We start from the raw sequence: 14,266 nt of genomic DNA on the forward strand, positions 1-14,266 counted from the left end.
AATTTAGGCTTTTTTAATAACGTATATCACTTACCCTCCAGTGTAGCTAATACCATTTTATTTTACAAAAAGGACTGGATTTTAATAAAGCAAATAGTGTCCAGAAATAAATTTTTAAGTTCTGTATTAACACTAGAAAATGCAAACATCTTTCTTTTTACCCCTGGAATTCATGTGACAACAAATTTTTGAAAAGTGAAATTCAGATCTCCATTTTGACTGTAACAATGGTATCATATAAAATATACCGATGTTTGAAAGATATTGATAGAAGTAAAATTGGATGAAAAAATGTATACTCTATCAGTTATAAATACCACAGAGTTTTCTTTTACATTAATTTTAAACCAATTTTTTTTACATGCAAAGGAAAGTGCAATATTCTTGTTGATACACAAATCCAAGTTTAGATAATCAGGATATCCCTCAATGAAAATTTACCCTGGGGCATTAGCAACAAATTACTCAACTGATTTTCAGGTTGCAATACTTAATTGCTTTAATTTGTTGTCCCCCCCAAATCGCTTTTCTCCCTTTTTAAGTTAAAAAGTCAGTTAAGAATGACAGTGATATGAAATTAATTTTCAGGTAGCATTCTAGAATCCTATAGGATGGTTTAAAGGACTTGTCTTTAATTAAAAGTGCTATATACGCTTAGTAAAAATCCATGTTAGTTGAGGAATTGATTCTTTTTAAAGGAAAGCTGTAGATTTTTCTTGTATGGGTAAATGTCACTCTGTTCATATCTTGGCTTAGCTGCAAGTCAGGACTTGTACTATTCCACTAGGTTGTCATAGAAACACAGTTAACTGTCATCACAACTCAGATTGTTGATGGTTTTATTTGTAGGTTTGCAAGATTATTAAAATTTAACAAAAAGTATTGATTTACTTTTTATTAACACTGAGTTGTTTACCAGGGAAGTTTAAACTGCATGAAAGCCTTTTTCCTGTTGAATTTTTTTTTAGATTGAAGAGAAACTTTATATTAAGTTTACTTGATTTTTTATGTTTTTTATTTAAAATGTGATATATAGTCTGCTGCAGTAGAATAACCTCTGTGAATTGTGTTTTTGAATCACTTTCCATTTTCTTTATTTACAGCAAGAACAAGAACCTTAAAAATTCACCTTTAGTCTGCTTTTAACTTAAGTTAAAAGATACCTGTCAGAAAAGCATGAAATGGAACATCAAGTGCCTAATATTGGCTTTTTCATTTTATTTATGGTTTTGAAGCCCAGCACATGAATGCTTCAGTGAACTGTGCTGTGAAAGTATTTATTTTTGTATGTTTATATGAGAGAAATTATTTAGTTTTCGCTTACAAATAAGACAGGCAAACTTTACTTACAGTAAGTTTATCTAATGGTCTGTGGATGAGTGCTTTAATGCAAAATAGTCAAAAGGCTAGAATTAACTTCACATTGGATGCACATTTGATGCCCAGACTGAAGCAACATGTGGCATCTTATTATAAAGACCAACACTCAGGCTTCAATTTGTATTTAAAGCACATTTATTTCAGAATTTATCTATAATGCATGCCACATGTAATGTAACTTTGTAATGATTTCTATTTCTTGCTTGTAGATACGTAAGTAGTAGTGTTTAATTTTTGCTTTTTTGTTATCTTTCTTTTCCAAGCTTCTTTAAATGTGGTAAATTAGCTAAAAATGTGGTAAATTAGCTGTTTGCTATTTCACATCAACAGTAGGTCACTTTTTAACTTTTAACTACTCCTTGGGTTGGGTTGATTACCATCAGGTATCTTTTCAAAGAAATGTGTAGGACCTTTGGATAACCAAGCTATTATACTTCCTTTTGTTGCTATTAATTCTTAACATTATTCTTGTGAAGTTAATGAGAGGTACACCATCTTTCACTTAACACTCTCTTAGTAAATAAACTACTAGCTTGTGTATACTTGGATAAGAGCATTTAAGACAGCTCATCAGTAGACATGGAGTACTGATTTTTTTTTCTTAACTATATTTATCACTCTTAAAGTTTTATTCCTATTGCGGTAGCTTGCCTCCATGATGACCCCTAATGATTCTCACCTACTGTCCATGTCCTTTTGTCCCCTACTCTTACACTGAATTGTGACTGACTGCTATGATTGATAGAATATTGGAGAAGTAAGAATTTGTGACTCTGAAGCTAGATGTTCTAAAACATTGTGGCTTCTGGCTGGCTCTGTTTTGTACTACTCATTTTGGGGAAAGCCACTTGCCATGTCCTGGGAACACTGAAGCAGCTCTGTGGAGAGGCTGGTGAGGCAAGGAACTGAAGCCTCCTGCTAACCTAACTGTTTGAGTGAAGCAAATTGGAAATAAATTGGAAGTCACGCTTTCAGATGATTGGAGTCCCAGCTGCCATCTTGCTGGCACCCTCATGAGAGACCTTGAGTCTGACATCCAGTGAAGCTACTCCTGAATTGTTTATTGACAAAAACTGTGTGAGGTAATACAGATTTGTTGTTTTAAGCCAGTAAATGTTGGCATAATTTGTTAGGCAGCTGTAGATAACTAATGTACACATTTAGTAAACACGCTTTTAAACATTTGCTTTCAGGCACACAGTGTATAGATATTTGTAGACATAAAAATGGCAGAGGCTACTGTTGTCATTTATAGAACGATTTTCATGGGACATTAGGTAGTGTGCTTTATAAGGTGCTGACTAGAACATTCATAACTGAGTTTGAAATTTGGCTTTGCCTTCTACCCCATTTATGTCTTGAAATAACTTAATTTCTTTTCCTCAGTTTTTACATCTGTAAAATAGGCTAATTATATTTAGTTTTTCATAGAGTATGTTTTTTCCTAAGTATGAAGTGAGATACTTCATGTAAAGCTCCTAGCTTGATGTTGATATATCCCTTCCTTTCCATTGTTCTACAGATCAGCCCCTTTCCAGGTGAAGATGCAGTTCTTTACCCCAGAGGTAAAAACCTCTGTAGACATTTGAATTTCAGTCTCCACCTGGTGTGTCTTATTCAACTCAACAATTTTTCCTACACCAGTTCTTATTACCCTACAAGTTGTTTTCCTTTTATGTAGTATTCTTTTTACTATGTAAATGTGATTTTCTTCATATTTATCTTGCTTAGGATTGCAGAGCTTCTTGAATATGTGGGTGATGTCTTACCAGTTATGAAAAATTCTCAGTTGTTACCTCTTTAAATGTTGCTTCTGCACCCCTTCCCCCTTTGTTTTTGTTATCCTTCTGGGATTCTAATTGAATATTATGTTAGACTGTTTCACCATATTTTACATGTTTCATACACTCTTTTCTGTATTTTCCATCCATTTTTCTTCTCTAGACTTGCTCTGGGTATTTTTTATTGACTTGTTTTCTATTTTACTAATCCTGTTTTCTATTTGCAAATCTTTTATTAAATCATTCATTGAGTTCTTAATTTCACTGCTAAGATATTCATTTGATTCTTTACAAATTCTTATTTTCTGTTTGAAATTGCTATAGAATTTCATCTCTATCCTTCATCTTTTCCTCTGTTTTCTTAAACATACGAGTCATCGTTATTTTAAAACCCTTTTCTACTAACTCCAACATCTGGGTCATCCATGGGTCTGTTCTTTTTTTTTTTTTTTTAATTTTTTTTATTAATCAAAAAAAAAGAAAAGAAATTAACACAACATTTAGAAATCATTCCATTCTACACATGCACTCAGTAATTCTTAGTATCATCACATAGATGTATGATCATCATTTCTTAGTACATTTGCATTGATTTAGGAAAAGAACTAGCAAAACAGCAGAAAAAGATATAGAATGTTAATATAGAGAAGAGAATTAAAATAATAATACTAATAAAAATATATATATATAAAAAAAGGAAAAAGAAAAAACAAAAAAGATACAAACAAACAAACAAACAAACAAAAAACTATATTTCGGGTGCAGCTTCATTCGGTGTTCCAACATAGTTACATTACACTTAGGTATTATTGTGCTGTCCATTTTTGAGATTTTGTATCTAGTCCTGTTGCACAATCTGTATCCCTTCAGCTCCAATTACCCATTATCTTACCCTGTTTCTAACTCCTGCTGGTCTCTGTTACCAATGATATATTCTAAGCTGATTCTCGAATGTTGGTTCACATCAGTGGGACCATACAGTATTTGTCCTTTAGTTTTTGGCTAGACTCACTCAGCATAATGTTCTCTAGGTCCATCCATGTTATTACACGCTTCATAAGTTTAGTCTGTCTTAAAGCTGCATAATATTCCATCGTAGGTATACGCCACAGTTTGTTTAGCCACTCGTCTGTTGATGGACATTTTGGCTGTTTCCATCTCTTTGCAATTGTAGATAATGCTGCTATAAACACTGGTGTGCAAATGTCCGTCTGTGTCTTTGCCCTTAAGTCCTTTGAGTAGATACCTAGCAGTGGTATTGCTGGGTCGTAATCCATTCTGCCAGTCTATGTCTTTTGATTGGGAAATTCAGTCCATTAACTTTTAGTGTTATTACTGTTTGGATAATATTTTCCTCTACCATTTTGGCTTTTGTATTATATATATCATATCTGATTTTCCTTCTTTCTACACTTTACTCCATACCTCTCTCTTCTGTCTTTTTGTATCTGATTCTAGTGCTCCCTTTAGTATTTCTTGCAGAGCTGGTCTCTTGGTCACAAATTCTCTCAGTGACTTTTTGTCTATAAATGTTTTAATTTCTCCTTCATTTTTGAAGGACAATTTTGCTGGATACAGAAGTCTTGGTTGGCAGTTTTTCTCTTTTAGTAATTTAAATATATCATCCCACTGTCTTCTAGCTTCCATGGTTTCTGCTGAGAAATCTACACATAGTCTTATTGGGTTTCCCTTGTATGTGACAGATTGTTTTTCTCTTGCTGCTTTCAAGATCCTCTCTTTCTCTTTGACCTCTGACATTCTAACTAGTAAGTGTCTTGGAGAACGCCTATTTGGGTCTATTCTCTTTGGGGTGCGCTGCACTTCTTGGATCTGTAATTTTAGGTCTTTCATAAGAGTTGGGAAATTTTCAGTGATAATTTCTTCCATTAGTTTTTCTCCTCCTTTTCCCTTCTCTTCTCCTTCTGGGACACCCACAACACGTATATTTGTGCGCTTCATATTGTCATTCAGTTCCCTGATCCCCTGCTCAAGTTTTTCCATTCTTTTCCCTATAGTTTCTGTTTCTTTTTGGAATTCACATGTTCCATCCTCCAGTTTACTAATTGTAGCTTCTGTCTCTTTAGATCTACCATTGTAGGTATCCATTGTTTTTTCCATCTTTTCTTCTTTTTCCTTCACTCCCATAAGTTCTGTGATTTGTTTTTTCAGATTTTCTATTTCTTCTTTTTGTTCAGCCCATGTCTTCTTCATGTCCTCCCTCAATTTATTGATTTGGTTTTTGAAGAGTTTTTCCATTTCTGTTCGTATATTCAGCATTAGTTGTCTCAGCTCCTGTATCTCATTTGAACTATTGGTTTGTTCCTTTGACTGGGCCATATCTTCAATTTTCCGAGCGCCATCCATTATTTTCTGCTGGTGTCTGGGCATTTGATCAGATTTCCCTGGGTGTGGGACCCGGCTGGTTGAAAGGTTTTTCTGTGAAATCTCTGGGCTCTGTTTTTCTTTTCCTGCCCAGTAGGTGGCGCTCGTGGCGCTTGTCTGTCTGTGGGTCCCACCAGTAAAAGATGCTGTGGCTCCTTTAACTTGCCAATCCGAATCTCGCAGTTGGCCCGGGAAACCGCGCGTGGAGGGGGGGTCGCCGGCCGCCGCGGCTTGTGGAAGTGCCGGTCCAAATTGCCCAGCTGGCCCGAGACGCCAAGCGTGGCGGGAGGGTCCCGCTATCCAGCGTTCCCAGTCAGACCGGGGAGCCACATGCGTCCATGGGTCTGTTCTTATGATATGTTTTTTCCCATGATCTTTGATCATTTGATCCTGTTTTGTAGCATGCCTGATAATTTTTATTGAATTCTTGGCCTTGTGTATTGAAACTTATATGGCTCCAATAGTCTTTGTTCTCCAAAGAGAAGTCACCTCCTCTTTTACTGAACAGACAGATTGGGGACTGTGTACCTTAATCCTTTCAGGGATTGAACTGAGTCAAGTTGGAGTGACGTTTCAGTAAGCTCTTATTTTGTGTTCCCTATGGACCAAGGGTTCCAACTGAGTTCTTGTGCTGTGTCACTGGGACCCCATTTCCTGATTGCTCTTGAGCTATAATTCTTATGTTCTTAGCACATCAAGACAGCTGGTCTGCTCTTTTGAGGCTTTCTCTTCAGCTTCTTAGCCTCATACACCGTGGAGCTTTAAAAATTGGCAGTTGTCACACAACAAGCAATCTCACCACCCTCCACGTGGGACATGACTCCCAGGGTGTGGACCTTCCTGGCAACGTGGGACAGAAATCCTAGAATGAGCTGAGACTCAGCATCAAGGGATTGAGAAAACCTTCTCGACCAAAAGGGGGAAGAATGAAATGAGACAAAGGGGAAGAGTGAAATGAGACAAAGTGTCAATGGCTGAGAGATTCCAAACAGATTCGAGAGGTTGTCCTGGAGGTTATTCTTATGCATTAAGTAGATATCATCTTGTTATTCAAGATGTAATGGAGAGGCTGGAGGGAACTGCCTGAAAATGTAGAGCTGTGTTCCAGTAGCCATGTTACGTGAGGATTTGAATAATGATATAGCTGTCACAATGTGACTGTGTGATGGTGAAAACCTTGTGTCTGATGCTCCTTTTATCTACCTTGTCAAGAAACGAGTACGACATATGGAATAAAAATAAATAATAGGGGGAACAAATGTTTAAATAAATTTAGTTTGTAATGCTAGCGATAAATGAAAGTGAGGGGTAAGGGGTATAGTATGTATAATCTTTTTTTTTCTATTATTGTTTTATTTCTTTTTCTGTTGTCTTTTTATTTCTTTTTCTGAATTGATGCAAATGTTCTAAGAAATGATGAGTATGCAACTATGTGATGATATTGAGAATTACTGAATATATATGTAGAATAGAATTATATGTTAATATTTTTGTTCTTAATTTTTTAAATTAATAAATAAATTAAAAAAAAAAACAACCCCCCAAATTGGCAGTTGTCTTATGGGGAAGACTGTGTGTGTAATAAGCTCGCTTGTCTTCCTTTCTTTTCCACTGGGATCTTGGCTTCTCACATCTCCAATTTGGTCACTTCATCCCCATAAGCACCAAAAGGTTTGCTGTTTTCTCTATCCCCTGCAGCAGCCATCTTTCTAGGCCGAGTGCGGATTCTCAGCCTCTTGCCTTGCACCCAGAATTGGTGAATGCCTCTAGGAAGAAAATGGTTGCAGAATGCTAGCTTTCTTCTCCTTGGCATCACCACTGCCCTGGAATCTTGACCCTTCTAATTCTGGTTGCCTTAATAGCCTTTTGATACCTTTAGACTGATGTTGTATATTTCATCAAGCCTTTTTAGTTATTCTGGATGTGCTTCAAGTTACTTTAATGTTAGCTGGAAGGCAAAGACTATGCAATTCTTTTTGAAGGAGATGGTAATGTATAAATTATTTTTGGGAACTTCTACTTTGGCTAGCTTTGTTTTATCAGCCATTACTTTGTGTATATAGTAAAATGAAATCTCTTTCTGAATCACTGTATAATTTTTTTAAACCATACTTGATCTATCACTTCATTGCCGTTGTAATCCATATTGATTACTAACTTTATTCCATAACTATGAAACTCAGAATATCCTAGGATACAGGCGGGCTACAGTGGCTCAGCAGGCAAGAATGGGGTTCGATTCCCGGTGCCTGCCCATGTAAAAAAAAAAAAAGAATATCCTAGGATACTGTAACAAACTAGGAGATTAGACATACAAAGTTAATGATAATCGTGTAAAATGATGAAGAAATTTTTAAAGGATAAGTATATTTATTCCAATGAAAGTAAACAATGCATTGTCTAACATAAACTAGGTAATGATTATACATGGATAATCAGTTATTTAAAATAAATATGAAGAGATTTTTATCTGAAGGGACATATAAAATTTCCAATTTTCTTTTACTTTGATTTTTTGTAATTATATTTTTCTGATTAAAAATCTTGCTAGATTTCCTCAAATCTGAAAAAAATGTGTATTCTTGTAATGGAAACTTCAAGTCTTTATGAGGTTTGGCATACTCCTGTATCACTGCTGTATGTATGTCCATGAAACCAGAGTGACAGTTATTTTGCCCTCATACCTTTTTATTGGCATGTCTGCAGAGTAGGCCAGAAAGTTTTGTAAATATTGAATATGCCCGAGTTAACAGTAAGCATGTGTACTCCTGTTTCCAACTTTTGAGTTTATTTTACCAGTGAAGTTTTAGCAGATGGTGCACCCAGTTGAAAAAATGAAACATGAAGATCTTAACTTTTTAGCTGTAGTGGCTTTAGTGACAAAATCTTTGAGGGAAGCCGTCTCTGGTCCCCCTTAAGAATTGTGTTTTGGGTCTTTGACTATTTGAAGTAAAGCCCTGGTACCTGTCATTTCCTCTGCTTTTTGTGTAGGAAGAAGAGAGTGAAGAGGAACCCAAACTGAAGTATGAAAGGCTTTCCAATGGGGTAACTGAAATTCTTCAGAAGGATGCAGCTAGCTGTATGACAATCCATGACAAGGTCAGGTAGCACTTTGAGAGTTTTCTCCTGTAAATTGTTTCTGTTGTTAAGTTTTTTATAATTTGGAGTTCTGATGCTTTTGGTGGTGGTTTTTTATAGTGGTTGTGTCTTCCTGCTTCCACTCTTCTTTCTCACTAATAAAAAACAGGAAAGATGATATTTTATATAATATATAAATATATTAATATATTTTATGCACACCCACTCCCCCAACACATAATACACTTCAAGGGTGTATCAAGTAGAATTTAGACAATGATAGATGTGAAAGATTTATAGGGAGTCATTCCTGGAAACTCTATCACTGAGACCTTAAATGATAAGTGTAGTGTTAAGATTAGAAACAGTGTGGAGCTCAATGCTTTTATGAGTAGAAGAGATTACTTCAAAGGTCTTAGCAATCAGTAGAAATGGTCTAAACTATTAATCATATGTTATATGAATGAACTAGTATAACCGACACGTAAGGCTTCACCATAACAAAGCACCCTATCAACTCTCTGAAGCCAGGTCAAGTACTATATAGCACCCTCAGCCTATTCTTGGACCCTAACAATCTGTGTCATAATGGGAATTTTGGAGGCCAGGCCCTTTTAGCCATTCCTCTCTCCTCTGTCAGCCTTAGTCCCTTCATGAAAGGCAAACTTCCCCATCTCTGATCGATTCCCTGGCTTTATTCTGTACTGGCATTGTTGCGTCATTTCCCATCTTACCCCAACACTTCCTTTTTACTTTAGATTTCATTCCATTCTAAGCAGATTCCTGTACTCCCTCTAACGTTTTAACAGAGTTTGCTTTCTCCCTTGCTGTACCAAAAACTATCTCCTTGAAGGCTCATGTCATTTGGCTGCACCACCATCTACCCCATCCCATTGCTTCCATCTGCCAGCTTCTTTGTCACTTTTCATCACTCATGGAAGATGGTCTTGTATTGGCCAACCTAATTTAATTCTAGTCACCTTCACCTCTGTCCTGTTTTATCTCCCCACCATTAAGGCCACATTCTGGATAGTGTCAGTACCTGGAACTTCAGGCACTTAGACCTCTAATATACTCTCTTGTGACCCCTTTTATCTTTCTAGATTTTGTCTTCACCTTCCAACTCAGTCTGTTCTTTGACTTTATGGAGGCTTGATCTCTAATCCATTCATTTTCCTTTTCTTTTCTATTCAGTCTCTATCAGATCTTTAGTTATTCTGACTTGACCAGCATCTTTAATTCTCTTACGTCCCTGTCCTTCCATTGTGCTCTTCAGCCATACTCTCAACTCTAATAACTAAGACAGCCATGTGCTAGTACAGACTCTCTCCTTCTTGTAAATTTGTCCTTCATTAGCTTGTTTAGTTCTATCTCCCTTGTCAAACACTGTCCTTTCACTCTCAGAAGATGACATAATTTATATTTAATTAAGAAAATTGAGACCATAAGTCATCAACCCTAATTCCTAATCCCTTTTCCAACTCATTTTAATCTATACCCATCCTTACCCACTTCAGTTTAAGAGGCAGAGTTTTCTTTCCTCCTGTTTAGGGACCTTCTTACTCATTTTTGTCCATCTCCTAATCTTATTCTTTCCATTCTCTCCTAAAACTTGGTTCCATAAATCCCCTCTTTCTTTTGTTTCTTCAGTCTTCCTCTACTCACTTTTCCCACTCAGTGATGATCAGGTTTATTGCACATCTTAAAACAAATCCGAAAGCTTTTTGGCCTTAATAGCACTCTTGTTCCACGGTCCTGTTTTCTCCTTTTGTTAGGCAAGTGGTGTAGACATCACCATAAATCAGTTTTAGAAAGAACATAACATTTTCATTGCCATACAAAGATCCCAAATGCCTGTCCACTGTACCTTCGTTCTCTTTCCTATCCATCATCCCAAACAACCCTAATCTACTTTCTTCCTCTGAATATATGCCTTTTTAGGGCATTCCATGGAATCATACAATATTTGTATTTTGTGCCTAGCTTCTTCCACTCAGCATAATGTCTTTGAGGTTTCTCCATGAAGTAGCATGCATCCGTACTTTACTCCTTTTTATTCTTTGTATAGACACACCACATTTTGTCTGTTGATCAGTTGATGGCAATTTCTTCTGTTTTAAAAACTCCTCTTTATTCTCAAGACTCATGACATCATCGTCTTTGTTATTCCCTTGTTTCTTTCATGTCCATTTACTTCCACTTTCCTCTTACATATTGGTAGTTCCTAGGGTTTGGTCCTTGGTCCACTTTTCTTCTTCATTAGTACTTTCTGTTGGTTTTAAATCTTAAGATTTCTGTGACCATCTACGTACTAATTTTTGCCAGAAAATCACGTTTATTTATCCAGGTGCCTTCTAAACACATCCACCTTCTGCTGAGTTTTTACCTGAGACACAGCATGTCTGTACTGAACTCATCTCCTTTTCCCTCTAAACTTACATCTCTTTCTATGTTTTTTATCCCATTTGGTGAGACCACTGCATCTGTCATCAAAGCTAAAGACTTCTCCTTTCCCTTCCTTCACCCAGGGATTTCCTAAGTCCTGGTAATTTTCTTACTGTCCCTGCCTTGGCTTAAGCCCTCATCCCTCATCTTCTCCTGCCTGTACTTTGTAAATAGAGGAGTCTCATGTGCCTTTTATAATTTTTCCACTCTAAGTCCATCTGCCACGTAGTTGCCAGAATATTCTGTTGAAAATACAGATTTTAAAATCTTTCTGTGATTTTCATCATTAAGTAAAATCTTAGCCCCTTAGTGTGTAAAAGACCCTCCAAGATCTTGCCTCCTGCATATGACTTTGGTCTTCTGTCTTTCCACTTTCTGCTGTATGGTACTCTGGCAGCAACACTTGGCTGTTTTTTTCTCCCAACATCCCTTCTAACTAGATTCCACTGCCCATCTCACCTGCTTGCATCGAATCCCACCCTGAGCCCTACTCACCGTTAGTTCAGGCGTTCATTTCTCCCTGAAACTAAAACTTCTAATGAGTTCTTCGGATTAGCTTTTTCTCCAGTCTATAACACATCTATTAATGTAAACTCCCAGAAAGTCAAATCTTCTTCATAGAATTCTTTACTATCTTCATAATTTGGACTCCCCCTTCTTTCCACGACCCCCATTATCTGATTTCCTGTGCTTTCCTACCTTTTATCTTTCCATAAATATTCAAATGCCTCATATGAGGCAAGCTTTCCAAGCTTATCCTATCAATTCTCTGGGCACAAATGAATTCTTCAGCCATATGAAGCTACTTCCACCATCTAAACATTGTCCTACTTTTTATGTGACTCCCTGCCTTTGAGAGAGTTGTATTCCTTCTGCCTGAAACGGTCTTTGCCACTGGCCTGCCCCATATTCCTTGGTGTCTATTTGTTTCATTCCTCCTTCCAAGCACAGCATAGGATCTTAAGAGATACCTTAATTTTTAGCTACTCCTTAAGTTTAATTTTAATTAATCATTTTTGTTTTAAATTCCCTCAGGAGACCATAACCTTTTAAGGAAGAGGATCATGTTTTCTAAGTCTTTGAGCCACAGTGCTCATTTGCTCAAAAAGCAAATGCTTTTTGCTTTTTTATTGAATGAATCAATTAATGAGTGAAATAGAGCAAAGTTTACCTGCCAAGAGTTCAAACTTTATCAACATTATACTTAAACAACTTGGCGGAAGGGCCTGACTGTTGGGTACTATAATCAGTGGTTACTTTTAGAACATGCGCTCTAAACCTAAGGTCCATGTTTGTACCTAAGTGAATTGCTGTCCACTTCCTTGGCTCTTAAATCCTGGTTCTGTCTCAGTTACCCATTGGCTGTTTCTAGGGAAGTCGCATCAATTCCGGCAACTTATTTCCTCATCTGTAATTGAACACATTTACTGCCCTAAAGCTTTGAATACTATAAAACACTATGCAAATAATAGATGATGTACAGCAGACCAAATTTAAAATCTCCTTATTGTTTCCTTTTTGGTCCAAAGGACTACTTATCACCCTTTCTGTTTGTTTTGCAGAAAGTTAACTCATTCAAAGTAAAATCAGTTATGCTAATAGGTGCTTCAGAAGGATTGGATGCTCAATCTGAGAATTTATAAGATTAGTCAAGTTTCTGTACTCAAAATATGAAAGGGCTATTTAAATTAAACTTATTCTTTGTCCATCCTGGATGATGTTTTCAGATCTTAGAAAAAACATATTCAATAGTTACAAAAGCGTAAAGCTTTTGATAGTTGCAAGGAGAGTTGAATGTAAAGAATTTGTATTTATGTTCTTTCACATTTTGGGCTAATTTTGCATTTTTTTGATATACAATCAATTACTCAGTATCATCACATAGTTATATATTAATCATCATGCTCTTTTCTTAGAACATTTGCATGAATTCTGAAAAAGAAATAAGAAAACAAAAAAATTCATATGTACATTCATACCCCTTACCCCTCTCTTTCATTGATCAATAGCATTTCAGTCTACTAAATTTAATAATTTTTCATTTTTTGGTTGTATTTTAAGTAGTTACAAAGCATTAGCAAATTAAAGTATGATCTAACCATAATTTTACTTGTTAAATAAATTTTTAAGAACTATTTCTTAAAGGGTGTAGCAATTATTTACTCCAAATGAGGAAATATTTTCCTAAACAAGAGATAGTTTTTCATAAAAATCACTGTGGAATTTTTTTTTAATGTTCTAAAGAAATTACGATTTTAGGTTAAAACTCTATAAAATCAAAATATTTTTATGTTGCCTTTCTAGCTTAAATGATAAATGAATGGAACAAATAATTTGAAAAAAAAAAATAGGGGAGTTAATATTTGGGCAAAGTACCCTGCATAAAACCTTTAAAAGTTCCAGAAAAAAAAAATATAATGGGAAGTTCAAAAATGGATTTACAGGGGGTGCAAGGGTAGTTCAATAGTAGAATTCTTACCTGCAATGCTGGAGACCCATGTTCGATTCCTGGTCCATGCCCCTCCCCAAAAAACAAACAAAAAGCAAATAAACAAAAATTCAACAAATGGTGTTGTAATAACCAGATACTTACATGGAAAAATAATGAAATGAGACCCCACCATACAGCATACAAAAAAAAAAATGGGTTTACAGAGATGTGGAAGATGAAGTGGTGGTATTAAAACCATTTTAAGAATTCAAGCCCCCTTAGTTTTCTAACAAATGAAATACAGTATTTATGAGAAGAATCAATACTGTTGGATACTTGGGGTGTAGTGTGGTTTTAAGACCAGTTCTTTTACCTGAGATAGCCTCAGAATGAAGTAGAATGTGTTAGTTTTTGGTTAGTATTATGTGATGGATTTCTATTCAAATAGTGTCCAATTGTCCATGTGTAGAAAAATACAACCATTGGAATCCTCTATTTATGATTAGAATGTTGTTGTTGTTGTTGTTATTTTGCTTTGGAAGAAACATCCCTGCTTGGTTTAAATATTCAGACTAATTTCCCCCTAGAATTACCTTTTCCCTTCCAGTGCCAAAGCCTCGTGTTTTCACCAGGCTTGCTGTCTGCCCTGGATGACTAATCGTCATGGCACCTGGTGCATTCAAGCAGGCCTTTGCAGCGGAATCGTCATACCTAGTTATGTCTGCACACCTGATGTTTTATTAACCAGTATTGATTTTTTTACCCGGGA

The 14,266-nt window shown here is 36.0% G+C and overlaps 1 protein-coding gene across 3 annotated transcripts in view; it reads left to right on the forward strand.

Moving 5' to 3' along the window:
* Positions 1-14,266, forward strand: part of VPS41 (VPS41 subunit of HOPS complex) — a 216,387-nt gene that overhangs the window by 27,438 nt on the left and 174,683 nt on the right. For 2 of the 3 annotated variants that reach the window (XM_077119493.1, XM_077119496.1), the window contains exon 3: positions 8,535-8,642. The exons of the other annotated variant lie outside the window; for it this stretch is intronic. In XM_077119493.1, coding sequence (XP_076975608.1) covers positions 8,535-8,642 — 108 coding nt within the window. The remainder of the gene's footprint in view (positions 1-8,534; positions 8,643-14,266) is intronic. 3 annotated transcript variants of the gene reach the window in all.

Source organism: Tamandua tetradactyla, chromosome 1 (assembly GCF_023851605.1).
Source record: "Tamandua tetradactyla isolate mTamTet1 chromosome 1, mTamTet1.pri, whole genome shotgun sequence".
NCBI lineage: Eukaryota > Metazoa > Chordata > Mammalia > Pilosa > Myrmecophagidae > Tamandua > Tamandua tetradactyla.